Source organism: Bidens hawaiensis, unplaced genomic scaffold, assembly GCF_021521415.1.
Source record: "Bidens hawaiensis isolate Kalapana, Puna unplaced genomic scaffold, B.hawaiensis_p1.1 tig00044212_1, whole genome shotgun sequence".
NCBI lineage: Eukaryota > Viridiplantae > Streptophyta > Magnoliopsida > Asterales > Asteraceae > Bidens > Bidens hawaiensis.
In genome coordinates, this window is record NW_027505885.1 from 1 (window position 1) to 10,907 (window position 10,907).

Here is a 10,907-nt window from a genome sequence, read left to right on the forward strand (position 1 = left end):
CCATAATATTATTAATTTCCTGTGCTGTTAAAATCCAGACCAATAAGTATCATTGGGAGCATGTTCAGAAACATGTGACATGAATTTTTCCTTTAACCAAAGCAACAGATACTCGTTGTCTTAGTTTACGAATATTATGCACACATAAGATCTAGAGGCACATATTTATTATGATTAAATATAATATGGGTGAACTCTGAAAAAGCTGAGCTTGGCTCTAGTGCTCTACATCAAGTGCTAACCCTGAGATCATCCACATGGAACTTAGATGCAAAGGAATATTAAAAAGACAATTGAAAAGGTAAATACTCACCTAATTTACTCTTAAATTGGTTTCTGTAATATTTTCTTTTGACATGGTAGTACGTATAGGTTTTGGAACAAAAATATTTAAAATAAACAACATATATTAAATATGGTCCAAGTGTTTTAGAAAGCTTTAAACACTTTATCCTATGTTTTGTCTCTATGAACGTTATCAGAAAAATTCACATATATGTTAAGTGTATGTAATATATATGTGGGATATAACTGTGGTGTTGGAGGTGGTGTTAGCGACGATTTAGACAGAAAATGCTTTTATGGCGTGTCTAACCCCAATGTGAATTGTGTAAGCCCTCTTTTATGATTTTAACTGCTTTGGGCTGATTCATGTGCATAAGTATGATCAGGGACGGATTTATTCCAATGAGTACCGGGTCAAGCGAACCAGGTGTTTTTCGAACCGTAGTGGAGCATTTAATAGCGACTTTTTTAGCGAACCAGGTGTTTTTCGAACCGTAGTGGAGCATTTACTTGACCCGAACCGTTAAACCAATCCGAATCGTCAACCCGACCCAATTTTTTTATACGCGTTCTTATATATTTAGAGCATCTTAAAATAGCGAACCAGATAAAAAAAAATTCTAAATCCGTCACTGAGTATGATCGATTTAAAAAAACGCTAAACGGTGTCATGAATGGGTTGACGATTAGTGTGTTTTGTGTGCGGAGTTTTTGGGGCTGTTTTGGTAGATGATTGTGATCAGGTCATGATCTGAGTTATTTGGCATTGTTATGTATTGTATTATATGTTTGTTTGTGTGGTTCCGTTATACGAACAATTGCTGGTTTTTTAAGTTTATAGCATGATTTCTTTATGGTATTGGTGTGAGAGTAGAATGTGTGTGGTTTAGTAGAGAATGATTGTGTTCGTTATTTTGAAATAATTTAGGTCGAATTGGCATTGTAAGATAATTTATTCATATAGGCTATATTTGTGACTTAATGAAGTTAGAATTGTATACGCGACTTTGTTGGACGTAATTTCAGACTCAAAGTCACATGTCGTTAAACTTGAGGAACCAATATTGACAAGTCGATCATAGTTGGTTATGTTTCCTGATTACAATATGTTTTATAATTGATTTGTTATTACAATAGATAATGTCTCTTGACTAACAATTAAGTTTGGTTAGTTACTTAGTTTATATAAACCGATGTATGGTTAAGCATTATAGAATGTGTAAGATGCAATTGAGTTAGGGTTCATCAAAAGAACGTGGGATGCAACCGAGTTACGGTTCATCAAGAGCTAAACCGAGTTAAGGCTTGAGAGTCATAATTAGTTTTTGAGTTATATTTTCTGATTGATATAAACGAGAGTTAGTCGTTTACTTCGTGTTTGATTATTTATTAGGACTTGAGACTTCACATAAATTTGTTTGTGTGAATGAGTGTACACATGGGAGTTTGCATTGATGGGCTTCCATAACATTATATATTAGCATGAGCGAGCTAATATATAATGTGTGAGTGTGTGAAGTCCATGACGATGGCATCTTAGTGTGGGATGTTAAGAAACGTACTTGTTTTATAAATATTTTACACCCAATGTCGTTTTGTTATACAATATGTTGCACCTTTGAAGATTCATGAAAAGATATTAAAGTATGAGGATGCAATCAATGGCGAACCAAAAACGTCTAACCGAAGGGTTATTGTGTGTGTAGAAAATGGATTATGAGAAAATTAAAAAGATACGAGAAACCGAGAATACTACTAACAAACCAATTCTTTCTCGTTTATTTTTATTATTAGGTTAGAAATGCAAAAATAATTTTAAAAAAATAAAATTATTAAAAATTATGTATATATAACTTGTATGTATGCTACATATATGTACCTCGTACAAAATACATATATATAACTTCATGAAGGCGTTGATTTTAAATTGTATCTATTGAAACTGTTGTTTTAACGGTATGTCACTATTTATTTATTTTGTTTATATCTTTAAGTTTATAATTAAAAACAAAAACTGATTGGTTAATAGTATTTTTCTCGGTGTTTTCATAAGTTAGTGGCTAGTGTGTATCTCATAAGCCCTCCATATACATAAGAAATCAAATAAAACCCAATAAGATACTTGAAACCTTATAAAAACCACAACAAATATTTTTAAATTTTTATTTTTTATTTTTTTTTTTATATTTTGTTGATCTTTGTCAAAATCACAAACAAATTATAAAATTTATAGAGCTTGCGAAAATGCATATAAGAAACTCGTAATGTTCATATATTTACCCCGCAAAACTATAAATTTGTCAAATTTTCAAATAGTTTTAAATATTTTCTATTATTTAATTACACCTTTAAATAATAAATAAATAAATAAAGTAAAAACTAATGACACAAATGACTAATGATTAAAAATATTTCACGTTTCACATTTACCACACAACACATACAACTCGATGTGAAATGTAAATGACCCAAATGCCTATGTAACACCTGCATGACGAACTTACACCTAACATTTCACATCTATGACAATGGATGGCCTTATAGCGTTTCTAGTAGCTAGCTTTTCTTATTTTGAAAACATGTTTATACAATTCATAAAATTAATGACGACTTAGAAAACAACAAATTCATGATAAACTAAGAAAACTACAAAATAATAATTCTTTAGCAATGAAATCAGAAATTACATAACCAAACATCATGCATAATATCAACTGCATACCTGAGCTCCATTAACATAACCTACCACATCAAATTATAACGGATTCCGGTTCACATCTTTATAGAGCAAATATCGTGTTCGAATTTTGCCTAGTGCAGCATACCTACACACAAGATTTCCAAATGATAATTATTAACTACTTCATGTAACAACAAAAGTGATGCAATATTAAATAAGTTTATTACCATTGAGGCACAAACGGAGCCATCCAGATTGCGTCTCCAGCCTCAACCGGATACCTATACGTAGTTACACAAATCAAAATATGTCACAATATGAAACAACAAACTGATTATAATGAACTTCCTGCCAAAACTTTTTTTAAGAATATCGACTTACCAACTGTCACCTAGACGGTAAATACCCTGTCCTTCTAGAAGTAACAAACCGTGCTGATTATAATGAACTTCCTGCCAAAACCAATATAAAAACCAAATACAAGTTATCATATTTCCGGTTTTTGTCACAAGAAAATTTTTTTTTTCAAGTATATGTGATTCTGTGTTATAACTTATAACATATAGCAAGGATGTATACCTTTACATTGAGAAATTCTCCTGGCTGAAAGTCCATGATCTGCAAAATTCAAAAAATTTGTAATAAGTTATCGTACAATAATCCTTAAAAGTACAAAAACGTACGCGAATTACACTCAAGGCAAAAACAAAACTCTCAAAGCCAAAAAAACAAAAACGCTCAAAGCCAATATACAAAAACGCTCAAGAAAATCCATAACACGCTCTTCGTGAAGAAAAGTAAAAAATTGATCGACAAACGATCCAAATCTGTTTTTTTCGGTGAACCGATGATTAATTGGATATATATTGACAATTTCGAGATCTTGTGATGTGGCTTCATGGATCAATTTCGTGAATATAGGTATTTTTGTATGTTAGGGATTATTGTATTCTATCTTTTATCTATCTATCTATATATATACACATATATACATATATACATACATACATATATATATGTATATATATATATTCAGTTTGTCTTGTTATAGATATTTTAGTACTTGATATTTTAGAAGCTTACATGAATGTTGAAGTCATAAGACAGTGAAGTAGGAAGAAGCTTCCGCAGTTCGAACACCTGATATTAAAAAAAATAATAATTTGAGAAGGATTTAAGCATAATAAAAAACACTAAACAGGTTGTTAATAATATGTACCTCTCCAGGGGTGTCAAGAAGTGGTTGTTGATCAGTCGAACCAACGATTGACTCAGGAATATGATTTTCCAGGTAAGCATATCTATATAAAAGTGATCATTTTTAGCCATTGTGGTTCAATAATAAACATGTGATAGTTTAAAGAAATAATGTACCTTCTTTCAAATATAACAAGTGTAGCAGATTCATAACTTTCAAAGAGGTGTTCAGAGTTAGGGGGTATGTAAGCAAACGAATCTACCTACAATTCAAACAAAGAGAAACAGATTCATGTTTGACTCTCAAAAGTCAAAGTCAGAGTCAAAGTCAGAATTAGCATTTCCCAATGATATGTTAAATTAAATCTAACAACATAAAAATGAAGAACAAAATAAAACATTTACATGATCAAGAGGAGTCATTTACCGTCAATGTTTGACCAACACCAGAAGCATTAGTGAGTTTGACCAACCCTTGAAGCACGAATACAAACCTAAATCATAACACAAAAATAGATACCAATCAGTGGCAAAGCTTGGAAGAAAACGTCGGGGTGGCCGTACTCAATACGCATAAAAAAATTCATAAACCGAGGTGGCCGGGCTCAAAATTTTCGGACGAAAAGGAGTAAATTTACACTATGTATAAAATTTTTTGGACCAAAACACATAAATTTACACTACTGAGCAAAAAAACGAGATTGGCTCCGGGCCACAATACAAGTTTCGCCCTTGATATCAGATTAAAAGTAACTTGTCTTTCATTATAAATCAAGCAAAAAACATGAATACCTCTCAACATCCTTAGAAGGGTTCCCTGATCTTGAACTTTCTGCACACATAAAGAAACCGATAATCACTTAGCATAACTGCATAATCCATTTATCAATCACTAAAACAAATACAAACTCACCTTGCATCTTTGCTAAATACATAACAAAATGTGCACCCATCGCCGGCGAAACTAAATACGCCCCCAATGTGTTAGTCCTATCAAATTAATCAAAATCACAACTTTACAAATAACCCATCACAAAAAAAAAAAAAAAATCTTGAATTCTGCAACTTACCAATCAGGCAAAAGGCTAAAAACATGACTTTCTGGAGTGATTAAAGCATGATCACTCTTATAAACACTTCTGGTAAACCCAGGTAAATCTGAATAACAGCAAATACCCATTAATAATCATATACCTAAACGCCATCGGCTATTCACAAACCGAACCGAGCGAGGGCTTGCTCCTTGGCTCGTTTACAAATCGAACCGAGCCGATTGGCCCAAAATCAAGCGAGCATTTTCCGAACATTTTTTGAGCGATATCGAGCGAGTTTCTGAGCATTACTTTTACTTTTTTTAAATCCTTTAAAATTTTTTTATAAGAACAAGTTTAAAGTTGAATATACTGTACATAAAAATAAATTAGTAGTTTTTAAGAAAACTAGCGGTAGCTTGCAATTTTTATAAAATTGAAGTTCGAAGTTGGATATAATATATATAAAATAATTAATATTTAAAAAATAATTATCTATATAATTATATATGCACAAATATATAATTAGTTTTTATAACTATCTTGAGTATTTAAATATTGAACACTAAATATAATTATTTTCTACCTATTAAAGTTCTTAAAGATATTCAATAATTAAGAAATAGTTATATTTATTTTTCAATATTTTAATATTCAAGATAATTATAAATAATTATAAAAGTAATTATATATTTTGTATATATAACTATATATAAAATAAATCAAAAATATTCGAGCCAAACCAGATTCGAGCGGACCTTTGCTCGTTGCTTATAACCGAGCGAGCATTTTCCAAGCAATTTTCGAGCGAGTTTGAGCGACCGGTTTGGACAGCCTAAATGTTATTGAATTGATAACATCAATTAGGGCACTAACCTTGTAGATGATGAGGTGCAAGAGTGGGATTGATAACCTTTGAATAAAGGGGTTTATTATTATTCGAATTGGCATCGATTATTGATGGTGCAGAGCAAAACCCTTGATGGGTAACAGCAATATTGAGCAAACCTGTGAATTAAGAGATAAAAAAATGTCAAATTTGTTCATGGGTGTAAAGATTTGGGGAAAAAGGTGTAATCTTTGATGGGTTTGCATACATAACAATAATGTTAACAGCAGCAAGATTGGTGAAAAAGATTGCATTTTTCTTTCTTGGTGTGTGGTTTTTCACCTTCTTGCTAGTGAAGAAGGGTTCCCAATAATAATAATATATGGGTTGTTTCCTTATTGGCTTTATGTGGGAGATGAGTCAGCTAAGAGTGTGAGAGCTAGTGGTTGGATCCTGTTACCGAAAAATACTTCAACAAGATGACAAGTCTGATGTATTTATTTTAAGGATTGCATAGGATGTTCATACACCATTACACATCCTGATGTATACAGCCTGAGCGAGCCGTACAAACCTATACATTCATTATTGGGTGGTGTATGAATATCACATCCTCTTTAAATTCAGCCAATAATAATCCAAACTCATTTTATGGCCTGTGACGGTCCCAAATATAAAAGAATTGATTAGTGGTCACCCGTTAAAAAACCTAACGGCATTAGTTTTTTTTCAAATTTCAAGCTGATTTTTTAGGGTTTTTGATTGAAAGGATTATATGAGTTGATTGATGTAAAACTTATCTCGAAACAGTGCTCCAAACGGCTTAATTAGTGCTTCGGTGTTTAAACTTCCAATTAACAAAAGTTAAGCCATTGGGAGCACTGCTTTGAATTAAGTTTTACATCAATCGACTCGTATCATCCTTTCGATCAAAATCCCTAAAAAGTCGGTTTAAAATTTGGAAAACGCTAGCTCGCTAGGGTTTTTTTAACGGGTTACCAATGAGAACCAACTTTTTTTCAAATTTGGGACCACCATTGACGATAAAATGAGTTGGGATTATTCTTGGTCAATAGTCTTTAGTTGGGATTATTAAAGTCCAATATCCCTTTTGACTTTGGTGTTTATTCTCCATAGGTGTACATAATGTCACTTTAACATTTCTTTTTAACATTTCTTCATAGATGTACATTGTTCATTTTATTTTCTTTAAAGCACCCTCAAATTTATTTCATCTATGAACCACTCTTTTTTTCCATCCCATTTACTCTCTATTTCACACTACATCGTCTCCATCACTCTCCGACCACCACATCGGCTCAACCCTTAGCTCTGATACCATTTTTAATAACTCAAGTAAACAGTGCCAAAATTTTGTTCGCTTTGCCCTGATAAATTTCGCACCCATGAACTTGTGATTTGTTTTCAAGCAACAAATTACTCATTCAAACAAACATGTCATAGTAAAGAACCATGTTTAGTAAAATTGGACTATGATCCTACCGAATTCTTTGCATATATAGTTTACTAGAACATTCCCCATCTATAAATTGTAATTATTAATTGAGTGAACTGCGGTTTTCGTCTCTGTGTTTTGTCCAAATCTATGATTTTAGTCCAATAGTTTCAAATTTGTGATTTTCGTCTCTGTGGTTTCTTTTCACTTGCAATTAAACCCGAATTCACTAATCCCGTTAAGTCTGGTCATTAAACCCATCAGCGTGTCCTTCACGTGAGGGACAGTTTTGTCATTTTTTCCCCAAAATACACCTCAACCCCTCACATGAGGGGGGGGGGGCTTGCTATTTATGGTTGGGGTTTATTTGGGGAGAAAAAGGACAAAACGGCCCCTCACATAAAGGACACACTGATGAGTTTAACAACCAAACTTAACGGATTAGTGAATTAGAGTTTAATTGCAAGTGAAATGAAACCACAAATACGAAAATCACAAATTTGAAATTATTAAATTAAAACCGCAGATTTAAACCAACCACATAGATGAAAACGATAGTTTAGTCTTCTCAATTAAAAAAGTAAACATTATGTTCTCTTTTTAACGACCTAAAAGGAATGTGGATGTTACTTCAAATTATCCAATGGATCAGGTAACAAAGGCCCGTCCATGACTGTAATACCCTAGGCAAATCCCACATCGGCTGTGGACAAGAGAGATCCTTGGTTCATAAGTAAATGCCCCGCCTCTTAAATCACCAAGGCGTTCTGGGCTTAATGGTAGTGGACGAGAGGAGAGCTCCACAGTTAAGTGCGCTCAGGTAGGTATAGTAGCAGGATGGGTGACCTCCTGGGAAGTCTCCACCTGGGCAACCAAAAACGAATTCGTGAGCTCTTCGTGGGCAAAGCGGACAATATTGGTGGTGCGAGGGGCCGGATGTTACAAGTGGTATCAGATCCACTCTTGTGCCGTTCGGGATGGTGGGGCAAACCTCATCAGAGAAAGTGAGTCCCCGGGGGTGTCGTGAGGTACACCTTAGGCAAATCCCACATCCTGGATTAGATGGTGAGGCAAACCTCATCGAGGACGATGAGTCCAAAGGGGGGGGGGTGTTTGTAACACCCTAGGAAAATCCCACATTGGCTGTGGACAAGAGAGATCCTTGGTTCATAAGTAAATGCCCCGCCTCTTAAATCACCAACGCGTTTTGGGCTTAATGGTAGTGAACGAGAGGAGAGCTCCACAGTTAAGCGCGCTCAGGTGGGAGTAGTAGCAGGATGGGTGACCTCCTGGGAAGTCTCCACTTGAGCAACTAAAAAAAAATCCGTGAGCTCTTCGTGGGCAAAGCGGACAATATTGGTGATACGAGGGGCCGGATGTTATAAACTAACCTCCATACCCAAGTTATCCTCTTGCAGGCCGTCAGACACCCCAATTTGACCAACACCTTTTGAGTTTTGAATTCAAAATATTTTATGAAGCCTCCACTTTAAAGTCTTGATAATATTAAATCAGATTGGAAGTTACAAACAATTATCAGACAAGAGAGTTAATTCATCATAATACATAATAAATAATAGAGACTATTCCTATTTGTGTGCTTGTGGTTGTAACGCGGGTACACAATGTACTCCTAAAAGTCAAAATGATACACCTGCGTCCCAGTGGTTTCAAAACGCGTAATTCTGAGTTATTTTGTCAACTAACATTGTTAGCTTGGGGGACAATATTGACTTTTCACCCCTAACTTAAAAGAATTCCATTTGAATCCATGTGGTTGATGGGGTATTCAGTTGAGTCCCTCCAACTTCATCTCAAACACCACCACCGCCATCACCCTCCCGTTCTCCTCCATCTCCACCACTACCACCACCGTCATCATCACCTACTTTCTCCTCCATCTCCACCACCACCACTACCACCACCGTCATCATCACCTACTTTCTCCTCCATCTCCACCACCACCACCATCATCATCACCTCATTCATTCGCCACCACCTACTCCCGTGATCAATATGAGAAGTTATGAATCTATGGGACTCTTCACAACATGCCATACACTAAACCTTGAAATTTGATACAAAAATCTACGGGTGTTTAAAAAAATCCAAATCAAATCTATATCCGAATTATCCGAAAATCCGTATCTAAACTCTCTGAAATTCGGATATTCGAATCTCAGATATCCGAATTTTCGGATTCAGATTCAGATTTAGATAGTGATTTTGAAAATTTTCGAATATTTCAAATATCCAAATTGTCCGAAATATTTTTTAAGTTATTAAAAATAAATATTATTAATAAACTTCGAATACTTTTTGAATATTTCAGGTAGTTTTTGGACATATTTAGGATATTTCGGAAAATTTTGAGTAATTTGGTTAATTTTTCAGATAGTTTTCGGATAATTTTCGGATATCCAAAATATTTTTAAGAATAAATCTTAAAACAGTGTTTATAATTAATATTGCTTAAAACAAGTTTTTTTTCCGATTCACTATCCGAACGGATACCCGAAATTTCGGATACTGATTTGGAAAGTGAAATCCACTATCCGAAATGTTCGGATATCCGAAATCCTGGATATTTATCTTTGAACACCCAAACCAAAATCTTGACAATAGACACCAAAATCTTGAAATTTGATACCAAATCCTTTACCTCGTCACCAAATTCATGATATTTGATATCAAATATAGGGTTAGGTTATAATAGGAAGTATAGTTTTTGTAGGAAGGATAAGAAGTAATCTTGTCCATTGATTTTGAACATAGAGGGTTGAGATTAGTTTAGGGGGAAATCAAATGTGAACATAAAGGGAAGGGCATAAAAGGAATAACACTTTTGTTGACTTTCTCTATTCACATGCTAAATTCCCCCATAATTTTATCTTTTATATGAGTACCATATTGTTATATAAAAATTTAAAAAAATTAGTGGGTTTTTTTTACAAATTGTGTTTTATAAAATTGTGTTATACAATAGTATTTTTCATTGTGTTTTTTTTTCATAGTGTTTTTTTCGTTGTGTTTTTTACATTGTGCCATACAATTGTGTTTTTTATTGTATTTTATCATTGTGTTTTTTTTATGGTGTTTTTCCATTGTGTTTTCCATTGTGTTTTTTATGGCCGTTTTCTGGTGAATATTTTTCGGTGAATTTTTTCCGGCGATTTTTTCGGAGAAATTTTTCGGGGATTGTTTTCCGATAACTTTCCGACGACTTTTCCTGTAATACCTGAATAGTCGATTTTTCAATACTCATTTTCTCGTGTGTCTTAAATTGAGAATTCGAAAAGTCATGGTGATACATGAATAGTCAGTTTTTCAATACTCGTTTTCTCGTATGTTTTAAATTGAATTCGAAAAGTCATGGTGATGCATGAATTGGCGATTTTCAATTCGTTTCTTTATATAATTCGTTTATTA

General features: G+C 33.7%; 1 protein-coding gene across 1 annotated transcript; it reads right to left on the minus strand.

Moving 5' to 3' along the window:
- Positions 1-3,000: 3,000 nt before the first annotated feature.
- LOC143615772 ((S)-ureidoglycine aminohydrolase-like) lies at positions 3,001-6,373 on the minus strand. Its single transcript, XM_077088812.1, has 13 exons — positions 6,291-6,373; positions 6,070-6,201; positions 5,233-5,320; positions 5,076-5,152; positions 4,955-4,994; positions 4,590-4,656; positions 4,340-4,425; positions 4,185-4,266; positions 4,049-4,105; positions 3,545-3,583; positions 3,347-3,417; positions 3,193-3,246; positions 3,001-3,110 (listed from the first exon to the last, which is right to left on the minus strand). The coding sequence occupies exons 1-13, from the start codon at positions 6,334-6,336 to the stop codon at positions 3,041-3,043; spliced, it is 909 nt and encodes a 302-aa protein (XP_076944927.1). The 5' UTR covers positions 6,337-6,373; the 3' UTR covers positions 3,001-3,040.
- Positions 6,374-10,907: the final 4,534 nt, after the last annotated feature.

Coding starts and splice junctions, on each gene's coding strand:
- LOC143615772 (XM_077088812.1), bottom strand. CDS start 6,336: ATGCAATCTTTTTCACCAATCTTGCTGCTGTTAACATTATTGTTAT. Junction 6,202..6,290: donor GCTGTTAACATTATTGTTAT/GTATGCAAACCC, acceptor CTTAATTCACAG/GTTTGCTCAATATTGCTGTT. Junction 5,153..5,232: donor TTTAGCCTTTTGCCTGATTG/GTAAGTTGCAGA, acceptor TTAATTTGATAG/GACTAACACATTGGGGGCGT.